The 27,742-nt window shown below is 41.8% G+C and overlaps 1 protein-coding gene across 4 annotated transcripts in view; it reads right to left on the bottom strand.

Moving 5' to 3' along the window:
• The window catches only part of si:ch211-250n8.1 (uncharacterized), a 98,224-nt gene that overhangs the window by 53,019 nt on the left and 17,463 nt on the right, over positions 1 to 27,742 (bottom strand). For 2 of the 4 annotated variants that reach the window (XM_048555352.2, XM_048555353.2), the window contains exons 2-5: positions 9,123 to 9,230; positions 3,721 to 3,796; positions 2,452 to 2,608; positions 7 to 52 (exon numbers count right to left, since the gene is read on the bottom strand). In XM_048555352.2, coding sequence (XP_048411309.1) covers positions 7 to 52; positions 2,452 to 2,608; positions 3,721 to 3,796; positions 9,123 to 9,230 — 387 coding nt within the window. Of the gene's footprint in view, positions 1 to 6; positions 53 to 2,451; positions 2,609 to 3,720; positions 3,797 to 3,952; positions 4,039 to 9,122; positions 9,232 to 27,742 lie in introns of those variants that run through there. The other 2 variants (XM_048555355.1, XM_048555354.2) reach the window with 2 other exon arrangements.

Here is a 27,742-nt window from a genome sequence, read left to right on the forward strand (position 1 = left end):
ACTTACCTGCAAAGCACTCTTTGGCAAGGATAGAGCTCTCAGGGTCATACCACTGGAACAAGAAAAGGGAGGGATTAGCTACAGAACAGATTTGAGAGGATTTTTTCCCTTGTGGGCAATCTAGAATGGAGTGACAGTTTTAGGTCAAGGAGTGACAGAGTTAAAACAGAGATAAGGAGGGGAATTACTTGTCTCAAACGGTCATGAATCTATGGAAATCACTACCTCAACTGTAGTGGATAACAACACTGCAAAAACTTAACAAGGAGGCAGATTTTTAATTAGTAATGAGTTAAAGAGCTTTGGGACTCTGACGGGAAAGCGGAGTTAAGGTTGAGATGAGATCAATTGTGAACATATTAGATTAGATTAGATTCCCTACAGTGTTGAAACAGGCCCTTTGGCCCCATATGTTCACACCACCCCTTGAAGCATCCCACCCAGACCCATCCCCCTATAACCCACACACCCCTGAACACTATGGGCAATTTAGCATGGCCGATCCACCTAGCCCATACATCTTTGTACTGTGGGTGGAAACTGGAGCACCCAAACGAAGCCCACGCAGACACGGGGAGAATGTGCAAACTCCACACAAGCAGTCGCCCAAGGCTAGAATTGAACCCGTGTCCCTGGCGCTGTGAGGCTGCAGTGCTAACCACTGAGCCGCCCTATTATATGGTGAAACATGTTTAAGGGGTTGAAGTGCCTACTTATGCTCGTAGTTCTTGTGTTCTTATGAACAATCACCTTCAGATAAATTCAAAATAGGCCAAGGGAAATTCTAAAAGATTAGCACAGACTCTTTTATTTATAAACTCAAGATCTGTATGGGACTTCCCCATAAACACATAATGTAGTCACCAAAAACTTGATTTTGTGATAGTTTTATTTCTCTCAGCACTATGGGAATTGTTGTCATGTTACTGGACTAGTCATCCAGAGGCCCAGAATAATGCTCTGCAGGCACAAGTTCAAGTCTCACCAGGGCAGCTGGGGAAATTCAAATTCGATTAGTTCAATGAATCCAGAATAAAATGCTAGTTTCAGTGATGGTGCCCATGACATTACCTGGTCTAGCCAAGTGTCTCCAGACCTAAGGCCCTCTGAAATGGCCCAGGAAGCTGCTCAGTTATATAAAACTATTCAGGAAAATTCAACTATTCAAAGAACAATAAAACAGGATGGTGTCTCATTGACTCTTCAGGGAATAGTCAGACATAGTTATCTTTACTAAATCTTGCCTTATAATATTCCAAATACCTTGTGAATCAATCTGGTTTTTGTGATGCTGGGGGTCCTCAGAATAATCATTCCATTCTCATGACCAGCTGAATCTGGCCTGTGAAGATCTCCTATCGTTAAGGATGAGGATGGACATGGAGCCTCTTCCCCTTCTTAGTTCTTCAATTGTCCACCACCACTCATGACTGGATGAGGTAGGTTAGCAGAGTTTTGACCTGATCTGTTGCTTAAGAAATTATTTATATTTGTATATATATATGCTGCTTCCACTGTTCAGCTTGTCAGCAACTCCGTGTTCAAATTTTACCAAAGCATTTTTGTTCTGCCTACAGTTGCTCCTGTCCTGCTCTTTTGGACTTTCGTTGAACCAGGGTTGCTGCGTTTACTTGATGGAAATGTGAGAGTAGGGGATGTGCTGTACTGTGAGATTACAGATTATAGCTTGAAGACAATTCTGCTGCTGTAGGTTACCATGTTAGGCTGTGGTTTGACTCATTTGCTGGACTGCTTTCTCCATTTTGGCACAAGCTCCCATGTGTTAGCAAGGACGTAACTGGACAAGTGGCGTCTTTATCATTTCTGGTGACTAGGTCAAGATAGTCCATCCTGCATGGGTATGGAGTCATGTGTGCGCCAGACAGGTTGGAAGTGGTAGACTTTTTTGCCTGGTGGACATTAGTAAATCCAATAAGTCGTTACAACAGTCCGATAATTTCATGATCAAGATAACTGACATGAGGTTTCAATAAAAAATTTTGAACTCATTAATTAAATTTAAATATCTCCAGGCTGCAACGGTGAGATCTGAACTCATGCCTTCAGAAGGTCAGTGCTGTCCTCTAAGTAAAAAATGACCACTTATATGACCACTGCGATAAAGTTCTCCTACCTGAAGATGGCACCTCTGACAGGAATGTACTCCCTCAGCACTGCACAGGAGCATTGGCTTTGATTTTTGTGCTTAAATCCTGGAGTTGAACGTGAACCCACAATCCTCTGATTCAGAAGTGAGAGGTACCCACTGAATGGCATCTAACACTAGAGGATTGGACGCAGAGGGTCATTTGTAAAGGCGGAATAAAGAGATATATGTGGAACAGGTGGAATATGAAGAAAGCACTAAAAATTTGTCAGAAGGGTATTTTACAGATTTTGTGAAGAAATGTGTAAGAAGGCATGTAGAAAAGAGTGAACAGGTGCAGTCACCTCTATGAATCTTGGCATGTGGCGAAGATGCTGTACTGTAATTGCCAGGATCTTCTGGTTCAGAGCCTGTCGGATATAATGCCGTCCCCGGCCTTGTGCTGTCAGCAGCTTTTTGCAGGCAATAGTTTTCTCCAAGGCCATTGACACCTGAATCAACCTGAGGGAACAGTAAAGGTACAGACAAATTTATACATTAAAACTATCACAACTATAGGCAAAGGCAGGTACGTGACTAAATCCAAATGTCTAAAAATTGTTTATATCATGTTGTTCCACTAATGCTTTGCAGAAATAGTATGTTACTGCCTGCTTTAAGTATGAAATTCACTGAAAAGCATAAAATTGTTGCACATAACATAGAAAGTTGAGGGTTATTAATTTAGTCTATCTATGCAATAAATGATTGTTATCGCTGGTGAACTTCTTTGGCACTGAAAATTAATTATTGCATAAATGCTTTATCTTTGGAGATTTTCAAATTTCAAGTGCAGTTTATTTAAAAAATGACTTTGTCTTTCTTCTCTCTTTTGATCTTTCTCCGATTTTTGCTAATGTTTTATAATAGTTTAATCTGATTGATTAAGGAGATACATAGGTTACTTGCTTAATTCAGATTAGTCTTACTGTTCTGTTTCCCAGCTCAGGCATTTTAAAAATCTGTTTAAGGGAGAATCTAACCTGCAGCAGAAATCGTTCAATGCCCTGCCACAGCCAATTATGTTCAAATAACAAGAAAAGTAATCCATTGGCTGTTACATGACTGTAACATGCTGAGATCACAATGAAATGGGAATTGCTTCCTTGTTTCCTGGAGGTGTAGAATAACCAAAATCACAGACAGACATCTACCAACCTTCAATCAAAACGTACAACCAACTCAGCATTACCTCTCTTTCTCAGTTGTAACTGTCATGTCTAATATCACTTACAAACAGCTCATGTCCCATTCGGCCATTGTCTGCCCTTTTCCAATTTTAGTCAAGACTGTAATTGCCAGGTTTGTGTTATTGGATCATCTGGCAAACCATGAGCCACATCCAACTTTCTCACTAAATTCTTTGATTGTGTATTCCATCCAAAGTAATGCACATGTACCAGAAAGGGTGGCAGAAATAGATTTAAGAGTAGCAGTGGAAAGGAATTGAATAAAGGGGGAAGAGCAGGGGAGGAAGGCTATTTGGTCTCTCTTTGAACCAGCTGAGGCATGATACGTTAAATTGTCTCCTGCTGCCTTGTAAAACTCCATTAAAATAGTAATTCAAATATTACCCGCTGCAGGGATCCAGCTGAGGAAGTTGCTCCAACCAGTGCCAGTAGTCTCTCTTTCTCAGGCCTAGGACTGGTTCTGTAATAAGACAACAGCGTCATCAGAAACAGGCATTGCAGTTCCTCCATTTTGTTCTCTCACTCCCTCTCCTCTACTTCAGCTTCAGGTCTACCTTACATAATATTTCACTCTTCCTATCCTATTCATCTACATCTAATCCCCTACATTGGTTACCTGTCCCTTGGTATATTTAGTTCAAAATCTTCCTCATCATCTTCATTTCACTCCACGACCTCACTCCAACCAATCTCTGCAAACCTCTTTGAGAGAAATGAGAAACACACAGTCAGACAGTAAGAAAAAAATATACATATATAGTTCTAGTTAAAAGAGATACAGTAGCAGGGAATATCAGAGAGCAATGTTCCCTCTAATATTTCTTTGTGAGCATAGCCCTCATACATCTTGTTGTTGGAATGCACACAAGTGTTAACTTAAAGGGTTAATTTGTATGCAGCCTGTGTGATGAATTTCATGTTGCTGAGAAGACACACAACTTAGAGGGAACATTATTTGAATGTCTGACATAGAACAGGAAAGAAGAGAAAGGTAGTGACGGGTGAGGGAGTGGCTTGGGGAGATAAGGAGAGAAGGAGACAGAGAAAGAAAGACAGAGAGCATGACAGTTAATAGACCTTCCTCAGAGGCATTCCCAGTTGTTGGTCCTTCCCAATGGCCCTCCTCCCACAGCCCTGCCTATTCTCACCTATCAGGCTCCACCCTGTCCTAAGTCAGATCTAATGCAGTGCATTCAAATCCTGACCTAGAGCCAGCGTTTAATATGGAAATAATGCATTAGTTGATACACATGTTACCTATGTCCTGACTGGGTGTTGTCATTTAAGGTATTGGTATCTGAAGGGGTTAACTGACATCACAACATAAGGTTTACTCATCAAAAGTTCCTGGAAAGAGCTAACCAGTGCTTCAATGACTCTTCTTACAGTTTAAAAAAAAGTAGCTAAAAGTACTTGTACTTACTCTTTAGCCAAGCCAAGATCATTTACCTCAGCTGTATTGTAATTAGTTATTAAGTACTATGTAATAAACCTACTTGCTGTTCATCAAGATTGACCTATCATCTGTCTAAGATGTCATGTGGGCATTCTTACCGACACGATATCGGTAGCTTTGACGAACATCAAAAAGAAGGATTAATGGATACAAATCTACCCAAGATATCCTTGATGGTTTTGGAAAAAACCAACATATACAAGTGTATACACAGACTGAGTATGCTGACTGTACACAGAATAAGTATGTTGATTGCACACTGGCAACATGTTGACTTTAAAATGACACTGTATGCTGCAAACTAACAATGCACACTGACATTGAACACCACAATGCTTCTCATGCTCACTAGACACCGACTGTAGGCAGGTAAGAGTGACAGCAGATTTATTGGCTGACAACTAGGAATTTGGAGGAAACAACCTACAGTAGGAACATGCCCTCTGATCCTGTCATTCTCCTATTATGCACCTCTCCCACAGTAAAACACATTTCCACAACCACTTCATTCTTTGCTCCCTGATGCTTAGGACTCCAATTTTTCCTGGCTTATTGTAGACTCTTAAATTCCACTGGGTCCGAGGGCCCCACATCCTCTCCACCTACTCCAACACACTAACATCTCCCTAGTCCTATTTTAACCGGCTAGGATATTCCCGTTCCCGACATGTTGCTGTGACTGTCTACCTAGTACAGAGGCACTTGATACTTAGCCCTTATGCTGATTAAACCTACAGCCTAACTCTGCAGTACTGTTATGCCTGGGAATCCTCTCGAAATACTCTCAAACCAAAGAATTGTCTCATAAACAAAATCACACTTCACCCCCGTATCGGTATTGCTAAACTAGAGAAATGCTCCAGAAACTCAAAAACATTCATAAATGCTGTCATACCTGACAATCGTCCACATTCATTACTGCTAAACACTGGAGACCTATTTCTCACTTATGACATGTTACCTCCGAGCTTGCTGTGCACCCCAGGCTTCAGAAACTTGACAGATTAAATAGCATACAGAGGTAAAAATATTTGCACAAATAATGAAAGCCACTCATTCACAACTTTTGTGGTCAAATGGACAGAGGTACAGAAACTGGAGTCCAAGATAGCAGTAAAAAAAATCCACAGTAGCATGTAACAAAATGGGATTTCGACATTTGTTTACCCACAGAGTAACAATGAGTACACTTCATTAATGTTGCTGTGTTTGGAAGCAATGTGGGATGGTCCAAGAATATAATGACATACATCATAAATATGTATATTTTCATTAAATTAGAGTAAACCCCACACAGACTGAATACCGCTAAAAGCTTTCCCTTGAACCGATGGGTGCAATCACACACTTGGATTTTCTAGGTCCTTTAGCTGACTACTGGTGGGATCCAGTTCCAAAGGCTTGAAAAGTCTCTGACAACACAATCCAGGAGGCTTTCCTGTATGTGAACGTAAATTTGCCATTCAATTGCAGAAGAACCATGACATAGACCAATCCAATCCTTACCCAATGACCACATGGATGCATTACTTTGACTACTGGTCAGCAATCGGGAAAAGGAATTTAGGGTAAACGCTTCTTGTAAGGAGTTTGCTGACAACACCACTGTAGTGGGATAGATATCTAATAACCACAAGTCAAACGACAGAAAGGAATAGAGGGCTTGGTGACGTAGTGCAATGAAAACAACGTCTCTCAATGTTGGTAAATCTAAAGAACTGATCATTGACTGCAGAAAGAAAGAAGGAGAACACATCCCCATTTACATTCATGGAACTGGGGTTGAGAGTGAAGAGCATCAAGATCCTTGGAGTGACAATAACTGACATCCTGTCCTGCACTTTTAAGGTTTCAGCAAAGATTTTTAGCTCGGGTTGTGGGTGAGGTTGTTGACTTGCTTGGTTTCGTTCAGAAATTTCATCACCATGCTAGGTAACATCATCAGTGAGACCTCCAATGAAGCAATTTTGTTCTATTCCACTCAGAATTTATACTGTCTGGTCCGTTATGGTGAGGAGTGTCATTTCTGGTTTTGATCCGTATGGGTTTGTATTTCTAAATTCTACGTGTTTGTTGGTTGCATTATGGGTTGAGAACCATGCCTCTGGGAATTCCCATGCATGTCCATACTTGGTTTGGGCTACTATGGTTACTTTGTCCCAGTTAAACTGATGGGCCTTCATTGTCCTAGCATACTGATATTAAGGAAGCTCACTGTGCTGTTTTGCTGCTAGCTGATGTTCATCCATTCAGTTTCCTTCCTGTCAGTCCCATGTAATATTTGTGGCAGTCATTGCATGGTATTTTGTAAACCACGTTGGTTCTGCATGTTGTGAGAATGGGGTCTTTAATCCCTGCGAATGTTTGTCATAGCATGGCTGTGGGCTTGTGCACAAACATCAGCTAGGAGCAAAATGACATGACGTACTTTCCCTAATTTCAGTACACTCAGACAATGAAGGCCATCAGTTTAACTGGGACAAGGTAACCATAGTAGTCCAAGCCAAACACAGACACACACGGGAATTCCCAGAGATGTGGTTCTCAAACCGTAGGCAATCAACAAACATACAGAATTGGACCCCAAATACAAACCCATACGGAACAAAACCAGAAATGGTACAACTCACCATTACAGACCAGACAGTATAAATTCCAAGCAGAGTTGAACAACATCACTTCATCGGAGGTCTCACTGATGATGTTACCTAACATGGTGATGAAATGTCTGAACAAAAACAAGCCAGCTCAGTCAGCATGTCAACAACCTCAATCTGTCCCAGACTTCCCACGTAAATGCAACAGTCAGCAAGGCACGGCAATGCCTCTTCTTCCTCAGGTGGCTCAGGAAATTTGGCATGTCCATAAGGTCCCTCACCAACTTCTACAGATGCACCACTGAAATCATACTGTCCGGGTGCAATATTCTGGTATGGCAACTGCTCTGTCCAGGACCTACTGAAGGTGGCGTGCACAGTCCAGACCATCACGGAACCAACTCCCCATCCACAGACTCCATTTACACACTTGTTACCATGGAAAGGCTGCCAACATCATCAAAAACCTATTACACTCCGGTAATGACCAACTATAACCTCTTCCATCAGGCAGAACATACAGAAAGCTGAACACACACATGAGCAGCTTCTTCCTGGCCAATATCAGACTGATGAATGGATTCTCTAATCTCAAATAACACTGAGCTTGCTGTGATTGATCTGGCCTAGCACACACCCTGTGCAACGTAACCTGTATGCCTCTAAGTCTTTTTGATCTGTACATCCTTTGCTATGATCTGCCTGTAGCACTTGTAAACAAAGCTTTTCACTGTATTTTAATACACGTCAATAAATAAATAAATCAACCAATCAGAGGATGGGTGGGGATTGTGGTCTGGGATGATGAGAGATGGAAGCATGCTGAAATTATAGCAGCTCCACCACCATGAAATGAGCTAACCTAGCACAGATCTGTGATCACCCATAGGATCTCTTGTTTGTCAGTTGGAGGTAGTGCACGTTGTATGGACATTAAAGTCTAACTGACCTCTCAGCTGAATACACAAATTCCGTGACATTATTCAAAGAGAAGGGGAATTGTTACTACTGTGCTGGCTAATATATGTCCTTCAACCAGGTCACCAAAAAGTTATAATTTGGACATGTAGCTGTTTATGGGAACTTGCTTATGCTGCTGTCAGGTTTCATAAGGTCAACAACTATGATTACATCTTAATAATTCAGGGTTTGAGTGAAGATTTGTAGCTCGGGTCTAATTCAGGTCTAATTCAACATGTTTGTTGATGGAGTCCGCAGATGAATGCCAAGCCTCCAAGGATTTTCTGGCTGTGTTTGTTGATACAAGCCAAACAGAGGACAGCCAGAAAATTCTTGGAGGCTTGGCATTCATCTGCAGACTCCAAAAACAAACACATTGAATTAGACCCGATATACTGTCAATGCACAACTGGAACCGGCATTAACCAGAAGCAGCAAAACCCAGGCCATGCAAATTAAAACCGGCATAAGACAACAGTGCTTCACAGGAGGCTCCACAGCACTGAGGATGTCACCTAGGAAGGGGACGAAACGTCTGTTATCAAACCTCTCAACTCAGCGAACACACCAACACCTACAACATCTTAATAATATTTCATTGGATGTAAAGCATTTTGGGACATCTTAAGACTATGAAAGTCACTACAAAAGTGAAAGCCTCTTTTCTTCACACCATTCAACTAACCCACTGGGGATGAAGAAAAGATAAATCTGGTGAAGAAATGAAGCATTCTGAAATACAAATTGCCATATCAGAGTTTGCTGTTACTCACGCCTGATTCCCTTCCGTAGGATAATCTCCAGAATATCACACAAGGAGGTGAGATGAAGGTTACGATCTGTGATAGGATCCTTGTCTGCTTGGAGGCTCAGAATGCATGCTGTTAAAGGAACAGAATGACTCCTATTATATTAGCAAAGATGGTTACAGTGGACAAGAAAATCAACCCATGCCTGACAGCAAAATGCACCACATAAATGATTCCGAGTGTAGCTACCAGTCAGAGATGAGTTAGCAAATTACTACATGTCTGAGGAGCTTCTGTGAACCAGAACACGTGAAACCCTACTCCCCCATGCTAACTTGCACCATCACCCCTATGTCTACTGGCATGCTTTGTCTCCTGACACAGTAATCCTCAATTTTCAAATGTTCAACATTGTTTTCAAGTCCCTTTATGGATGGACTATCTGTGCTGCCACCTTCAGTGATCTGTGGACCTGCACAACCAGATCCCTCTACATATCAATGCTCTTAAGGGTGCTACCATTCACTATATAACTTCCACCTGTACTTGACCTTCCAAAATGCATCCAAATTTTTGGAATCTGTGATCCACTAACTCTGGCCTCTTGTGCACCTCAATTTCCATTTCTTTACCATAGGATGTACATTTTACATTAATTGTTAATTTATATACAGGTAATTTATATAACTGGGAATTCCCTTCTGCCCACATAATAGAGACTGGAATTATAGTTGCTAGTTAATATGCAAATGATTGAATAAACAAAGAACAATACAGCACAGGAACAGGCCTTTCGGCCTTCCAAGCCTGCACCGACATATTTTGCCCTTCCATACTAAAATTGTCTTCACTTACAGGATTTGTACCCCTCTATTCCCTTCTTATTCATGTATATGTCCAGATACTTAATGTTGCTATAGTGTCTGCTTCCACCACCTCCTCTGGCAGTGTGTTCCAGATACTCACCACCCTTTGTGTGAAAATCTTGCCTTGCACATCTTGCTTAAATTTCCTCCCTCGCTCTTCGAACCTGTGTCCCCTGGTAATTGACCCCTCCACCCTGTGAAAAAGCCTAATACTTTCCACTCTATCCATGCCATTCACAATCTTATAAACTTCTAATAGGTCACCCTTTAACCTCCTGCGTTCCAGTGAAAACAAACCAAGTCTATCCAACCTTTCTTCATAGCTAAAATCCCCCATACCAGGCAACATCCTGGTAAACTTTTCATGTATCCTCTCCAAAGCATCCACATCCTTCTGGTAATGCGGTGACAAGACTTGTATGCAACATTCCAAGTGTGGCCTAACTAAAGTTCTATAAAGCTGCAGCATAACTTGTCTATCCTTACACTCAATGTTTCTTTCAAGAGGCCTTTTTAACTACCTTGTCTATCTGTGCTGCCAGTTTCAGTGACTGTGGACCTGCACAACCAGATCCCTCTGCATATCAATGTTCCTAAGGGTTCTGCCATTCATGACCTTCCAAAATGCATCACCTCACATTTTTCTGCCCATGGCTCCAAATAGTCTATATCCTGCTGTATCTCTGACATCTGCCTCACTATCTGCAACTCCACCAACCTTTGTATCTTCTGCAAACTTACGATTTAGGCCAGCTAATATTCCTCCAACTCATTTATGTAGATCACAAATATCAGAAACACTGATCCCTGTGGAACACCATTAGCCACAGCCCTCCATTCTGAAAAGCATCTCCTTCCATTGCTAACCTCTGTCTCCTATGACTAAGTCAGTTTTGCATTCATCTTGCCAGCTCACCCCTGATATCAGTGACTTCACCTTCTGTACCAGTCTGCTATGTGGGAACTTGTTAAAGGCTTTACTGAAGGCCATGTAGACAATGTCAATCACTTTTCCCTCATCAGTCATTTTCATCACCTCCTCAAACAACTCGATCAAGTTAGTAAGGTATGACCGCTCCCGCATAAAACCATGCTGTCTATTGCTAATAGACTCTAAATGCACATAGATCTTGTCCCTGAGAATCTTTTCCAACAGTTTCTGCAACACTGATGTGAGGCTCACAGGCCTGTAATTTCCTGGAGTATCCCTTCTGCCCTTATTAAACAATGGGACAACACTGACTATTATCCAGTGCTCTGGGACCTCACCTGTGGCCAAAGAGGATACAAAGATATCTGTCAAAGCTCCAGCAATTTGTTGTGTTGTCTCCCTCAATATTCTGGGCTAGCACCCCTCAGGACCCAGGGACTTATCTACCTTCATACTTTTTAAGACACATAACACTTCTTCCTTTTCAATAGCAACTTAGCTTAGAAACTCGATACTCCCTTCTTTAAGATCATCTTCCATAAATTCCTTCCCTTTGGTGAATGCCAACACCAAGTATTCATTTAGGAACAAAAACAAAGTTGCTAGAAAAGCTCAGGTCTAGCAGCATCTGTGAAGGAGAAAACAGAGTTAAAGTTTCGGGTCTGGTGACCCTTCCTCAGTTCTGAGGAAGGGTCATCAGACTCAAAACATTAACTCTGTTTTCTCCTTCACAAATGCTGCTAGACCTGAGCTTTTCCAGCAACTTTGTTTTTGTTCCTGCTTTACAGCATCCGCTGTTCTTTTGGTTTTTATTCATTTAGGACCTCACTTATGCCTTCTGGCTCCACATTTAGATTCCCTCCTTTGTCTTTGAGTAGGCAAACCCTTTGCTACCCTCTTGCTTTTTATATATATGTATAAAATGCTTGGGATTCTCCTTAATCCAGTTTGCTTCTAAAAGTGAGCATAATCATGTTTCTATTTTTAACCTTCATCAACCTGCTTTCTGGAATATGGCACAGTGGCAGAGAAAAGTGCCTCAAGATGTTGACTGGAAGATAAGAGCAAATTTCAGGCAGAAAACTATGTTCCCAGTGGCCATTGTGAAAAAAATGACACAAAGCATTGTAAACTGTTGGGGTATTATTATGCTCCAAAGTTTTGGAAGCATGAAACAAAGGACCCGTAGAAGAATGAAATGAATACATGATGACAGGTTACATCCCTCTGAAAAGGTATGGATTCATTACTTCCTACAAGTCAAATCAATAGTGAAGCACTTTGTTGGATGAAGTTTGCAGCATAATGAAGAAGATTCGGACTTTTCACTAGCGCACTTGAATAACTTTCTTTCATGGGATGTGCGTGTTGTGCTAATTGATTTTGAGCTGAGATTTTTTTTTTGTTCATTAATGGGATGTGGATGTCACTGACTAGGCCAGCATTTATTTCCCACCCCTAGTTGGCTTTGAGGAGGTGGTGGTGAACTGTCCTCTTGACTACAGCAGCCCATTTGGCCTAGGGATACCAACAATGCTGTGAGGAAGGGAGTGAGTTCCAAGATTTTGACCCAGCAACACCGAAGTAATGGCGATATATTTTGAGCTCTGGATAGTGATTGATTTGGAGAGGAATCTTAGAATTATACAGTCCAGGAGGGTCTCTGGTCAATCAAGTATGTATCACCGAGAACATACTACGATCTACACTTGCCCACTTTCCCAAACTAGACCCATAGGCTTGAAAGTTATCACACTTCAAGGACTCATCCAAGTATTTTGAAGGACTGTGAGGGTTCCCACCTCAACTACCCTCCCAGGAAGTGCATTTCAGACTCCCACTACTCTCTGGATGAAAGAGGTTTTCCTCAACTGTCCTCTACACCTCCTGCCTTTCAGTTTGAAATTATGGCTCTTTGTTATTACTTGCAAGTGGTGGTGTTCCAAAATTCTGCTTCCCTGAAAAGTGCTGTGCAAAGAGTATTGGTGAATTATTGCAGCGCATCTTGTATACATTGCATACTGCTGCTACTGAGCATCACTGGTGGAGGGAGCGAATATTTATGGATTGGTGCTTTATTGTTCTTTGCTGGACGGTTTCAGGCTTCTTAAGTGCTGTTGGAGCTGCATCCATTCAGGCAAGTGCAGAGTATTTCATCACACTCCTGGCTTGGGCCTTGTCGGTAATAGACAGACTTTGGGGAGTCAGGAGGTGAGTTTCTCGTTCCAGAGTTCACAGCCTTAGGCCTGCTCTTATTTCCAGTGTTTACATGGCTAGTCCAGTTCTTGCTGGGTCATTTCAGAAAGAGTCAACCACGTTGTTGTGGGTCAAGAGTCACATTTAATCCAGATCTGCTAACGTTGGCAGTTTTCATTCCCTAAATGATACTGGTGAATAGGTGGGTGTTTAAAACAATCGAACATTGGGATTAGTTTTCAATTCCAGAGTTATTACTTGAATTTAAGTGTCACTTGCTGTTTCGCTGCAATTTGAACCCATGTGACACATAGTATTTTATGGGCCTTTGAATTATTAACCCAGTGACATTATCACTTCACCACCAGTTTGACAGAGAACTGGGGTCAATTTAAAAGACATGGAGAGGAGGGAAAGTTTAAAAGGCATGGAGAGCAGAGGCCACTTTGAAAGACATGGAAAGCTGAAGCCAGTTTAAAATGCATAATAAGGAAGGGACCAGTTTAAAAAGGTAGAAAGAGCAGGAGCCAGTTTAAATGGAGAGAAAAGCAGGGCCCAGTTTAAAAGGGTAGATTCCGGAGTTTGTGGACAGACCAAATTCTGAGAAAAATCAAAATTTGACATTACAGGAAAGCATGTAAATAGTTGGTTGGTGATGAACATACTCCTTTGTCTCTCAAAACTCAGATAACATTAGTATTTGTAAGGTTTATTAGCATTAGTATGGTTTCTAGTAGTCATAAAGCTTGGTTAGAGACAAATAAACTGCAGATGCTGGAATCTAAGGTAGACAAATAGGCGGCTGGAAGAACACAGTAAGCCAGTTAGCATCTGGAGGAAAGGAGAAGTCAACGCTAAGGGTATTACCCTTCTTCAGGACTCTTACTGGCATTAATAGGTTTTTTTTAAATTTTATAATTAATAAATCATATCACATAATAAAGATGGCAGGGCAGATGATGTGCTGCAACTGCAGAATATAGAAGCTTCCGAACACTAGTGTGATGAGGGCAAACAAATAATTGTAAGAGGTTTGAGGTGCTTTTCACAGTCATTGAACTGGAGGCTGAACGGCAGACACTCTGACACAGTGCATGGCAAAGGTTACCTGGACACTTTGTTTCAAGATGCAGTCATACCTCTTAGGTTAGCAGAACCTTTTTGAGATGTCAGTGGTTAGGATTAGGAGTGTCCCTGACAGTCAGAACCTTATATGGAGGAACGAGCATATAGTGATGGAGAAACCTTAGCTGTGACACTGCCAAGCGCCCCGAAGGTGTTTGTATACATGTTTGGATGAACAGGACTGTAAAAGGTCCAGGAGTGGATTGACCACGGCACCATGACGTAGGATGCCATTCATGGAGTGAGCAAAAAGGAATGTGTAGTGATAGGGCAAGGTATTGTCAGGGATAAAAACTGTATCCTTCAGTCATGACCAGGAGTTGTCAAGGTTGTGCTGCCCACCTGGTGCAGGGTTAAGGATACCTTCTCATAATTGGAGAGGAACTTGGAGTGGGATCACATGGGAACCAACAATAGAGGAAGAACTAAGAATGATGATCTGCTAAGAAAACTTTAGGATTTGGAGTCCAAATTAAGATGCAGAACAAAGAGAGTCTAGGGTGTTACTTGAGCCATGCACCAATCAGTACTGGAACAAACAGAATTAAATTCAAGGCTTAAACAGTGAGGTGTAATGAAAGGGTTTTGATCCATGAGGCAATAACATCAGTATGCAAGGAAAAGTAAGTTATTCCAATAAGATGGATCTCATCTTAATCAGGCTATGATCAGTATCCTGGCCAATCATGTCAGGCTTTGGGGCAGACTTCACGCTAACAGGTGTGAAGGGACGGGGCAGGGTTCACGAAGAGAGATTCAGAAATCTAAATAAAATAATTGAGGCACTGGAACAGCGTAGAGTTGTGGATAAAAGGTCAAACAGAAAAAGATACACAGCACAGAGAAAATAACAAAAACCGTACATCAAGGTACACGGTCATTGCAATGAGTTGAAACTTTTGAAAAAACAGAATTAAACTAAAGTTCTTTACTTAAATGGATAAAGCAACTGTAATAAGATAGATTAATTAATAGCACAAATAGAGATAAATTATTTGGTCCATTTGGTATTACAGAAATATGTTCAATAAATGATCAAAGCTGGAATATAAATCAAGGATATTTTGGAAAGACAGACAGAATGGAAAAGGAGGAGGGGTAGTCTAGATAGTAAAGGATGACAAAAGGACATTAGAGTGAAAGGGTCTGGTCTCAGACAAGCAAAATTGTAAAATCCTGCAGGTGGAAAAATAAATACCAGAGACAGAAAACCTGGTGGGTGTAGTTTACAGGTTCCTATTAGTGCTACCGTGTATCCATCTCTGATGTATTCAGCAAGTTTGTATTAGATTTAAAGAACAGGCTTAGAATATCACAAAGAACAATAGCAGGTGTGAAGACTAACAGTGATTTAGAAACCAGCCAAGATCAATGATGGAAAAAATAAAAAAAAAAGAGACTGAGCTAGGTAGATACATAAAACAGATAACAGCTTTTATAAGTATATGCAAAGAAAGCGAGTAGCTGAAGTAAGATGGTCCCTTCGAAGCAGAAGTTGGAGAAATTGTTGTGGGGAATGAGGAAATGGCAGAGACGTCGAACAAATGTTTTGCATCTGTCTGTCTTCATATTGGAAGGCACAAGGTTCATAGAAGAAATTAAGAAAACTGATATTAGAGAAAAAGCACTGGAGAAACTTAGGAAACTAAGATCTGACAAGATTTCTAAAACAAATAGTAGAGATATCAGCTACAATTTCACAAAATTTCTCAGATTCAAGAACAGATTGGAAATTACTAAAATGTTACACTGCTTTTCAAGAAAGATAGAAGAAGATACAGTGAATTACAGGCCAATTAGCCTAACACCACTATTGGGAAAATTGTGGAATCTGTTATTAAGGAGGTCTTAACAATGCCCTTGGAAAATCAAAACACGATTAGAACAAGTCAGTGTGGTTCTATTCAGGGGAAATCCTGTTTGACACATGTAGTAGGGTTCTTTGGTAGATTATTTTCCCTGGTCAGGGAATTTAAAACACAAGTGACAAGTTTCAGGCTGAGGGACTGATCATTTAGGATCTACATGAGGATAAATTACTTAACCCAAAAGGATCTGAATCTGTGAATTTCTCTATCCCAGAAGGTTGTGAATGTTCCATCGTAAATGTATTTATAGCAGAGAGAAACAGATTTTAGGCTTTCAGAGAATCAAGAGAAATTTCGAGTGGGCAGAAAAGTGGAGTTGAAGCCTAAGATCAGCCACAATCAGATCAATGCTGGGGCTGGCTCAACTCCTGCTCCTATTTCTTGTATTCCTCTACGGTGGTATCACCTTAAGAAAATCAGAGGTATCAGGAGATAAGAATCAGAGAGGAAAAGGGCAAGATGTCTTGTCCCTCTCAAAGTCAAAGTCAATTTGCTCATCCTACCTACAAAAGTTAAAAATTCTGCTATAAAGTACCACCACATATATTGCAAACCTTCTATTGGTACATGACTTTAATGAGATATTTGCGATCAATCTAAAGGTATGAGATAATGGAAAGAAATTTGTCAATAGCCATAACATGCTGTAGCACAAATTGGCAATTTGGCTCTGAGTATTATCTGACATTCAATGAGATCATGGCTAATCCGATAATTCTTAAATCCACTTTCCTGCATTTTCCCCTGTACTCTTTGATTCCCTTACTGATTAAAAAGTCTATATCAGCCTGATTGTACCTAATGACCCAGTTTGTCATCCGCAAACTTGGAGATAGCATATTCACTTCCATCATTCAAGTCATTTATATATATTGTAAATAATTGTGGACCCACACTATAATTATAAAAGACTCTAACACTTTCCAAATGACATATGTTAACCTAATTCACCTATAGTTACCCGTTTAGTTTTGTCTCCTGCCCTTTTTGAATGCAGGAGGCATTGGGAGTGGCAGTTTTCTAACCCTCTAGGACTTTTCCTGAATTTAAATAATTTTTTGGCAATACAACCAGCACATTCACTGGTAGTTCCTTTAATATCCTAGGATGCAACACATTAGATCCTGAGTCTTACCGGGCTTCATTCCCCGAGGCACCTATGTTCACTTTAGCTTCTCCTTCACAGAACATAGAACAGTACAGCACAGAACAGGCCCTTCAGCCCACAATGTTGTGCCGACCATTGATCCTCATGTATGCACCCTCAAATTTCTGTGACCATATACATGTCCAGCAGTCTCTTAAATGACCCCAATGACCTTGCTTCCACAACTGCTGCTGGCAACGCATTCCAAGCTCTCACAACTCTCTGCGTAAAGAACCTGCCTCTGACATCCCCTCGATACTTTCCACCAACCAGCTTAAAACTATGACCCCTCGTGCTAGCCATTTCTGCCCTGGGAAATAGTCTCTGGCTATCAACTCTATCTATGCCTCTCATTATCTTGTATGCCTCAATTAGGTCCCCTCTCCTCCTCCTTTCCTCCAATGAAAAGAGACCGAGCTCAGTCAACCTCTCTTCATAAGATAAGCCCTCCAGTCCAGGCAGCATCCTGGTAAACCTCCTCTGAACCCTCTCCAAAGCATCCACATCTTTCCTATAATAGGGCGCCCAGAACTGGACGCAGTATTCCAAGTGCGGTCTAACCAAAGTTTTATAGAGCTGCAACAAGATCTCACGACTCTTAAACTCAATCCCCCAGTTAATGAAAGCCATTTTTAAAGAAGCTCTAACTAGTTCATCTATAAAGTTTATTTCTTCCTCTTTAAAAATTTTGGTAATCTTTTGTTGGTTTTAAAAACTTTCCCAAACCTTTAGTTTATTGTACGTTTGCTTTTTGCTTTCAATTTGATACTATTCTTAACTTCCTCAGTTGACCACAGTTGCTTTATCCTCTTGATAGGATCCTTTCTCCTACAGAGATATTTCTTTCTTGGGAGTCATGAACTATCTTCTTAAACATCTGCTTTTGTTCAGCAACCACTCTTACTGTTAAACACCTTCCCCTGTCCACTCAGCTAACTCGGTTCTCATACTTTTGTAAATACCCTTATTTTGATTGAGCACAGTTGTTTTCAACTCGTTTCTTCCTCTCAAATGGAGTGCTAAATTCTACCATATTAGTCAATGATCACAAGGGGATCTTTGGCTCCAAGATCAAGGCTTCATATCACATTACCAGTTCCAAAACAACCTCAGTGTTTAGACCTACATCACATTATTCCAGGAAATTGTCCTAAACTCATTCTATGAATTCTTCTTCCCAATCTACACGAAGATTAAAGTCATCCTCAATAAACATACTTTTTTTAAAAAAATGCCATCATTATCTCCTGATTGTCTATCTTACACTATAGCTGCAGTTAGGGGGTCCACATACTACTTTGACCAGTGTCTTCCTCAACCTGTTATTTCTTACCTTTACCCATTTGGATTCCATTTCTTCCAATCAAAGATCATTTCTTGTTATCCCATTTATTCCATTGTACCCTAACAAAAATTCACATACTTCTGAATATTTAGTTGCCCAGCTCTGATGTCCTTGTAAACATGTCTATGTAATGGCCAGAAGATCATACTCATTGTTCTGAATGCTACATGCATTTAAATAAAGAGCCATTAATTTTTCCATTTTACCAATGTTCCCCCTTTGACTTTATTTGCTGCTGTTTTTCTGCTAGTGGAGTCTGTATCCTTCCTGTCCCTCTACGGATATCGTTACCAAAATAGCTTCCCTGAAAAGCTGCCATAACCTTTTGGTTTGTAAGCCTACATTTCCCTCTCCCGAACACTCCATTCCACCCACTGCCACCCCATTTAGTTTAAAGTCTTATGAAAAGATGTGTAAACATCATATTCATGATTGGCACAGACAAAGGTCCTTTCACTGGTGGACTCTTTAAAAGCAACTGTGTGGTGATCATTGAAACGCTGCATAAAATTTCAGCAGGTCAACCAGACTGTATACTGATAATCAACCAAAGATGGGCATTTCATGCAAATAGTTCACTTGAGATGTTTGATAAATAAAGCTCTTAACCAATTTAGTGCCAAAAATGAATGATTAGAGATAGTCAGCATAGTTTTGTGTGAGGGAAATCATGTCTCATGAAATTTGGTTGAGTTTTTTGAGGAAGTAGCCAAGATCAAGGAGAACAGTAGTCAGTGGTAGACATTGTTTACTTGGACTGTAGCAAAACTTTTGAAAAGGTTCTGCATATAAGACTAACTAATAAAGTTAGATCACATGGCATTCAGAATAAGTTTGCCAATGGATACAAAATTGGCTTAATGGTAGGAGACAGGGTGTGATGGTGGAGGGCTGTTTTCCAGACTGGAGGCCTGTTACCAGCAGTGTTCCACAGGGATTGGTGCTGGGTCCACTGTTGTTTGTCATTTATATAAATAATTTAGATGGAATGTAGATGGCATGGTAAGTGAGTTTGCAGATGACACCAAAATTTGTGGCATAGTAGACGGTGAAGAAGCTTATCTAAGATTACAAAGAGATCTTGATCAATTAAACAAACAAGGGCAGAACTTATACAATTAAAAGTAAGGCTTGGGTAGGTTTGTAGAACAGAGAAAACTAGACATTCAGATATATAAATTATTTGAAGTTTGCATCACATGTAAACGAGCGGTTAAGACAACATTCAGCATGCTTGCCTTCACTGCTCAAATCTTTGAGTGTAGAAGTTGGGATGTTATATTAAGGTTGTACAAGACTTTGGGGAGGCCTCTTCCAGAGTAAGGGTCATCCTGTTACAGGAAGCATATTATTAAGCTGTAAACTGTTCAGAACAGATGTACCAGGAATTTGCCAGGGAGGGTTTATGTTATAAATAGGCACTGGCACTTTCTTCATTGGAGTATAAGAGGTTGAGGGGTGACTTAATAGAGGTTTTAACATCATGGGGGTATAGATAAAGGTGAAAAGCAGGTGTCTGTTCCCTACGGTGTGGGATTTCTGACTAAGGACATATTTAAAGAAGACATGGGGACAATTTTTTTTTAAACAAAAAGAGAGCGCTACATGTGTGGAATGAATTTCCAGAGGAAGTGATGGATGTGGGTCCAGTTACAACATTTAAAAGACATTTGGGTATATGCACGAATAAGAAATGTCTGGAGAGATATGGCCACATGCAGGCAGTTGGAACTGGTTTGGGGTTTGGTCAGCATGGCCTAGTTGGACCAAAGGATCTGTTCCCATGCTGTGATTCTAAAATCCCAAATTACCCTCCTTGCTGTAATGCAGATTTCCTGCTCCAGGAGGTATGACAAATTTCTGTTTTTGGCACTTTTGTAGATATTTTCCAATCAACCTGCTCAGTGACATTATTATACATCTCAGGACCAGGTGCAACTTGGTCTAGGCCTTCTGGTCCAGAGCTATTTACATTCGGGGATATGGGCTTCAATTATGGTTAAAGGTCCTGCAAAGAAAATGTGAAAGGCTTTCAGGCGTTGCATTCTACCATCTGAGACAAATTAATTCAGGTGACTTTGCATTTTATAAAAATACGTAGTCAAAGGCAATGGAAAGGCCATGGTAAGGCAATAAATAGCTTGTGATGTTTTTAAAAAAAAAAAGTGATCAAACATGGAAAACTGCGTTATGATTTTTTGAAACTGCTTAAGATCTCAGATTCTGAAGAGAAAAGGAAACAAGGCAGTTGCTCAAGACATTTTGTCATGAAGGTCCTGTGGAACATAACACAATAGATCCAAGACTGAACTGTTGTATTGAGTGATAATAATGCATAGGACTAAGGTATCATGACCACTGGCCAACTATCAAGAGTGGACAGTAGGGTAATATATATTCCAGCAGTTAAGTCAATGCAGGGATGTGATAAATGAGAGGCATTTAAAAACCACATTTAGGAGATGCTTTCATTTTTGATTGAATTTTGACAGCATGCCATCCAATTTTCTTTTCCATTGTGTTAGCATTTTGATGCTTCAAAATTGCTTGGGCTCAGAACTATGAGATTAATGAAGAAAAGGCCTGTGAGACTGAGGCAGGGCAACAAGATTGGAGATCAAACAGAGCCAGGGACTGGCAGGGGAGAAATAAACCCATGAGAGTGGGAGGGACCCGAGACAGTAAGAGGGAAGACTTCTGAGAGTGGACATTGTCTGTATGGGCTGCAGCATTTTAAAGTAAAAATAGCCTTTCATTCCAGTGAACTTTTCAAAAAGGAATTAGGCCTCAAAGAACAGCTAATTGACTTTTTTTTGAATGGAAAGCATGAATTAAAGGGGGAACATAGCTGTACACTTAGTCAGATCTCCACATTAGCCTTTGCTTGGAGCTTGTGACTCCAAATGTTTGAATTGAGTGTTTGGGAGTCACTCTTATTCAGGATGATGGCCAGGAAATGAGTTCCATGGATTGGTAGAATGAGGTGAAAGAGCTGAGAAAGAAGGCACAATGCAAGAAGTAGAAGTGGGTGCAAATTGTTTGCTGAAGTAAGTCATTCATGTACTGGAGAAAGGCTCTCCCATTGAGCGAGAGGGCACTCTCACAGTACTAACCCCAAACAGAAGAATGCATGGGCAGGCTGGAGCTGGAATAGATTAGATAATGAACCCGAAATAGGAGCAGAATTCCCATCATAAAGTTTTCCAGCTAGCAATTGATAAATTTAAGGGTAAATTGATAAGACAGACAAAACAAAATGAACTGTTGAAGAGAGTTTATTCTGAAGTAACCATCTTTGTTACAAAAGGTAGCTTTACAGAGAAAAAGTACTTCCAGCTGGGAATTTTAAGTTAAAGCAGGGCTGGTTGTTCCGGATTCTGAAAAGGTAACGGGTGATAAAGATATTGGTGTGAACTTCATAGAACAGAAAAGTAATCGTAAAAATCTTTCAATTCTTTTTGGACGCAGTCAACAGTGAACATTAATTGACAGAGAAGACACTTTCCTGCAGAGTCAGTATTACTTTTCAGGGGGAAAACATTTTTGAAACTGTGGCATTTCTAAAGCTACTAAAGAAAGAAATAAAACAAACGCATCAAGTATTTATTCTTTCATGGAACATCAGCATTTTTAGTTATACCAGCAAGTGATGCCCATCTCTAGTTGTCCTTGAGGTGGTAATAAGCCGCCTTCGTGAACCACTGCAGTCAGTCAATGTGGCGAAGGCACACCCACAGAGCTGAGGGAGGGAGCTGCAGTATTTTGATACAGTGAAAACGAAAGAATACAGTTCCAAGTAAGGAAAGTGCATGACTTGGCGGTGAATGTGTAGGCAATGGTGCACCCACGCATCTGCTGCCTTTGTCTTTCCAGGTCGCAGTACTCAATTTAAAAATACATTCTGAAATGTTTTACTGGTAGTGTAAAGGAAAATGTTTAAGATATTTCTGAAATACATGTTGATTTATCAGTACTACTAAAATTAAAGCACAATTTAAAATTGGGAGTCTCATTTGAAGGGATTTTAAATATATGGTTTGTACACAAACCAAGTAAATGTGGAGTAACTTTAAATCAATAATTTTATTAGGAGAATATGTTTCTATCCTAGATACCTATACCAGCAGCTCATTACCACCTCAAGGGCAACTAGAGATGGACATCTATTGCTGGTATAACTAAAAAATTTCTGGTTGCAGCAGCAGCGCGCGCGGGAGCTTGGAGCAGGAGCCTGTCGGGAAGCTGGTGAGTCACTGTTTTTGAATCGTTAAAAAGCTTACCTCGTGAATAGGCGGAGGGACGCTGAGCAGGAGCCAACACGGGACTGGCGAGTGAGGTAATATATTTGTGTGGTTGCTTTACCCGAAACACTACCCAGGTAGTGTCTCCCACCCATCCTCCTCCTCCTCTAACCAAAAAAAAGGTTCTGTGTGCCTGATTGGTAAGGTAACAAGTTTATTTTTTATTCTTTATTTTTAAACAGTCTCTTTGGGAATTTAGAATAATGGGAACAGAGATCAAAGCAGTTGAATGCTCCTCCTGCAGAACGTGGGAGGTAAGGGTCACCACTAGTGTCCCTGCTGACTACCTCTGCGGGAAGTGCACCCAACTCCAGCTCCTTGAAAACCGCGTTAGGGAACTGGAGCTGGAGCTGGATGAACTTCGGATCATTCGGGAGGCAGAGGGGGTTATTGAGAGGTGTTACAGGGAGGTAGTCACTCCTCAAGTACAGGAAAAAGGCAGATGGGTTACGGTCAGGGGACGGAAAGGGAACCGGCAGGCAGTGCAGGGATCCCCTGTGGCCATTCCCCTCAACAATAAGTATACCGTTTTGGATACTGTTGGGGGCGATGACTTACCAGGGGAAAGCAGTGGGGCACAGGTCTCTGGCACAGAGTCTGTCCCTGCTGGTCAGAAGGGAAGGGGGAAGAGGAGCAGAGCATTAGTCATTGGGGACTCCATAGCTGGGGGGACAGATAGGAGGTTCTACGGGGACAAGAGAGACTCACGGTTGGTGTGTTGCCTCCCAGATGCCAGGGTGCGTGATGTCTCTGATCGTGGTTTTGGGATCCTTAAGGGGGAGGGGGAGCAGCCCCAAGTCATGGTCCACGTTGGCACCAACGACATAGGTAGGAAGAGAGACGGGGATTTAAGGCAGAAATTCAGGGAGCTAGATGGAAGCTGAGAGCTAGGACGAACAGAGTTGTTGTCTCTGGTTTGCTGCCCGTGCCACGTGCTAGTGAGGCGAGGAATAGGGAGGGAGAGGAGTTGAACACATGGCTACAGGGATGGTGCAGGGGGGAGGGTTTTGGATTCTTGGATAATTGGGGATCTTTCTGGGGTAGATGGGACCTCGACAAGCAAGATGGTCTTCACCTGAACCAGAGGGGTACCGATATCCTGGGGGGGAATTTTGCTAAGGCTGTTCGGGTGGGTTTAAACCAATTCAGCAGGGGGGTTGGGCACCAAAATTGTAGTTCGACTATAGAAAAGGTTGAGAGTAGGGTGGTCCGAAATAAAGTTTCAGGGAAGCAAGATGGCACCGGCAAGCAAGAAGTTGGATTGAAGTGTGTCTACTTCAATGCCAGGAGCGTCTGGAATAAAGGTGGGTGAACTTGCAGCATGGGTTAGTACCTGGGACTTCGATGTTGTGGCCATTTCGGAGACATGGATAGAGCAGGGAGGGATTTAGATGTTTCAATAAGAACAGAGAAGATGGTAAAAGGTGGGGGAGGTGTGGCATTGTTGGTCAAGGATGGTAGTACAGTTGCAGAAAGGACGTTTGATGAGGACTCGTCAACTGAGGTAGTATGGGCTGAGGTTAGAAACAGGAAAGGAGACGTCACCCTGTTGGGAGTTTTCTATAGGCCTCCGAATAGTTCCAGAGATGTAGAGGAAAGTATAGCAAAGATGATTCTCAATAGGAGTGAGAGAGACAGGGTAGTGGTCATGGGGACTTCAACTTTCCAGATATTGACTGGGAACACTATAGTTCGAGTACTATAGATGGGTCAGTTTTTGTCCAGAGCGTGCAGGAGGGCTTCCTGACACAGTATGTAGATCGGCCAACAAGGGGCGAAGCCACATTAGATTTGGTACTGGGTAATGAGCCTGGCCAGGTGTTAGATTTGGAAGTAGGTGAGCACTTTGGTGATAGCGATCACAATTCTGTTATGTTTACTTTAGTGATGGAAAGGCATAGGTGTATACCACTGGGCCAGAGTTATAGCTGGGGAAAAGGCAATTACGATGAGATTAGGCAAGATTTAGGGAGCATAGAATGGGCACATTAGAAATGTGGAGCTTATTCAAGGAAAAGCTCCTGTGTGTCCTAGATAAATATGTACCCGTCAGGCAGGGAGGAAGTTGTAGAGTGCGGGAGCCATGGTTTACGAAGGAGGTGGAATCTCTGGTCAAGAGGAAGAAGGCAGCTTATGTTAGGATGAAATGTGAAGGCTCAGTTAGGGCACTTGAGGGCTATGAGGTAGCCAGGAAAGACCTAAAGAGAGAGCTGAGAAGAGCCAGGAGGAGACATGAGAAGTTGTTGGCGGATAGGATCAGGGTAAACCCTAAGGCTTTCTATAGATATTTAAGGAATAAAAGAATGACGAAAGTAAGATTAGGCCCAATCAAGGATAGTAGTGGTAAGTTGTGTGCGGAGTCAGATGAGATAGGGGAAGCGGTAAATGAATATTTTTCAACAGTATTCACTCTAGAAAACGACAATGTTGTCGAGGAGAATACAGAGATACAGGCTACTAGTCTAGGTGGGATTGAGGTTCACACGGAAGAGGTATTATCTATCTTCACCTTCTGAAGGATTTCTAAGTCCCTGGGCCGGATGGGATTTATCCTCGGATCATCTGGGAAGCCAGGGAGGAGATTGCCGAGCCTTTGGCATTGATCTTTAACTTGTCATTGTCTACAGAAATAGTGCCAGATGACTGGAGGATAGCAAATGTGGTTCCCCTGTTCAAGAAGGGGAGTAGAGACAACCCTGGTAATTATAGACAGAGGGTGGTAGTTGATGAGAAATGTTCATCCTGGAGACCAGTTACTAGTGGTGTACCGCAAGGGTCAGTGTTGGGTCCACTTCTGTTTGTCATTTTGATAAATGACCTGGATGAGGGTGTAGAAGGATGGGTTAGTAAATTTGCAGACAACACTAAGGTCGGTGGAGTTGTGGATAGTGATGAAGAATGCTGTAGGTTACAGAGAGACATAGATAAGTTGCAGAGCTGGGCTGAGAGGTGGCAAATGGAGTTTAATGCAGACAAGTGTGAGGTGATGCACTTTGGTAGGAGTAACCAGAAGGCAAAGCACAGGGCTAATGGTAAGATTCTTAGCAGTGTAGATGAGCAGAGAGATCTCAGTGTCCATGTACACAGATCCTTGAAAGTTGCCACCCAGGTTGACAGGGCTGTTAAGAAGGCATACAGTGTTTTAGCTTTTATTAATGGAGGGATCAAGTTCCCGAACCAAGAGGTTATGGTGAAGCTGTACAAAACTCTGGTGCGGCCGCACTTGGAGTATTGTGTACAGTTCTGGTCACTGCATTATAAGAAGGATGTGGAAGCTTTGGAAAGGGCGCAGAGGAGATTTACTGGGATAATAAAATGTGAGGCTGGATGAACACAGCAGGCCAAGCAGCATCTCAGGAGCACAAAAGCTGACGTTTCGGGCCTAGACCCTTCATAAGGGTCTAGGCCCGAAACGTCAGCTTTTGTGCTCCTGAGATGCTGCTTGGCCTGCTGTGTTCATCCAGCCTCACATTTTATTATCCCAGTAAATCTCCAGCATCTGCAGTTCCCATTATCTCTGATACTAGATTTACTGGGATGTTGCCTAGGCTGAGGGACTTGAGGCTGTTTTCATTCGAGAGAAGGTTGAGAGGCGACTTAATTGAAACATAAAATATTCAGAGGGTTAGATAGGGAGAGCCTTTTTCCTAGGATGGTGACGGCGAGCACGAGGGGGCATAGCTTTAAATTGAGGGGTGAAAGATATAGGACAGATGTCAGAGGTAGTTTCTTTACTCAGAGTAGTAAGGGAATGGAACGCTTTGCCTGCAAACAGTAGTAGATTCACCAACTTTAGGTACATTTAAGTCGTCATTGGACAAGCATATGGACGTACATGGAATAGAGTAGGTTAGATGGGCTTAAGATCGGTATGACAGGTCGGCACAACATTGAGGGCCGAAGGGCCTGTGCTGTAATGTTCTATGTTCTAGAAAGACAATTTTATATTTAAAGAACAGATTATTGTGAAGCTTGAATTGCAGCTCCAGTGTACAGGAGGTTGAGAGCAGTGACGTCATGAACAAGGTTTCATGCAGGAGTGTACCGGCAGGAAGGTGGTTTGAAGTGTGTCTACTTTAACGCCAGGAGCATCCTGAATAAGATGGGTGAACTTGCAGCATGGGTTGGTACCTGGGACTTCGGTGTTGTAGCCATTTTGGAGACAAGGATAGAGGAGGGTCAGGAATGGTTGTTGCACGTTCTGGGGTTTAGATGTTTCAGTAAGATCAGCAAAGGTGGCAAAAGAGGGGGTGGTGTGGCACTGTTAGTCAAGGACAGTATTACGGTGGCAGAAAGGACGTTTGATGAGGACTTGTCTACTGAGGTAGTATGGGCTGAGGTTAGAAACAGGAAAAGGAGAGGTCACCCTGTTGGGAAAACTCTTATAGGCCTCTGAAAAGTTCCAGAGATGTAGAGGAAAGGATTGCATAGATGATGTTGGATAGGAGTGAAAGTAATGGGGTAGTTGTTATGGGGGAACTTTAACTTTCCAAATATTGACTGGAAAAGCTATAGTTCAAGTACTTTAGATGGGTCAGTTTTTGTCCAACGTGTGCAGGAGGGTTTCCTGACACAGTATGTAGATAGGCCAACAAGAGGCAGGGCCACAGTGGATTTGGTACTGGGTAATGAACCAGGCCAGGTGTTAGCTTGAAGTAGGTAAGCACTTTGGTGATAGTGACCACAATTCGGTTACGTTTACTTTAGCGATGGAAAGGGATAGATGCATGCCGCAGGGCAAGAGTTATAGCTGGGGAAAGGCAATTATGAGGTGATTAGGCAAGATTTAGGATACACAGGATGGGGAAGGAAACTGCAGGGGCTGGGCACAATTGAAACGTGGAGCTTGTTCAAGGAACAGCTAC

This window comes from Stegostoma tigrinum, chromosome 22 (genome assembly GCF_030684315.1).
Source record: "Stegostoma tigrinum isolate sSteTig4 chromosome 22, sSteTig4.hap1, whole genome shotgun sequence".
NCBI lineage: Eukaryota > Metazoa > Chordata > Chondrichthyes > Orectolobiformes > Stegostomatidae > Stegostoma > Stegostoma tigrinum.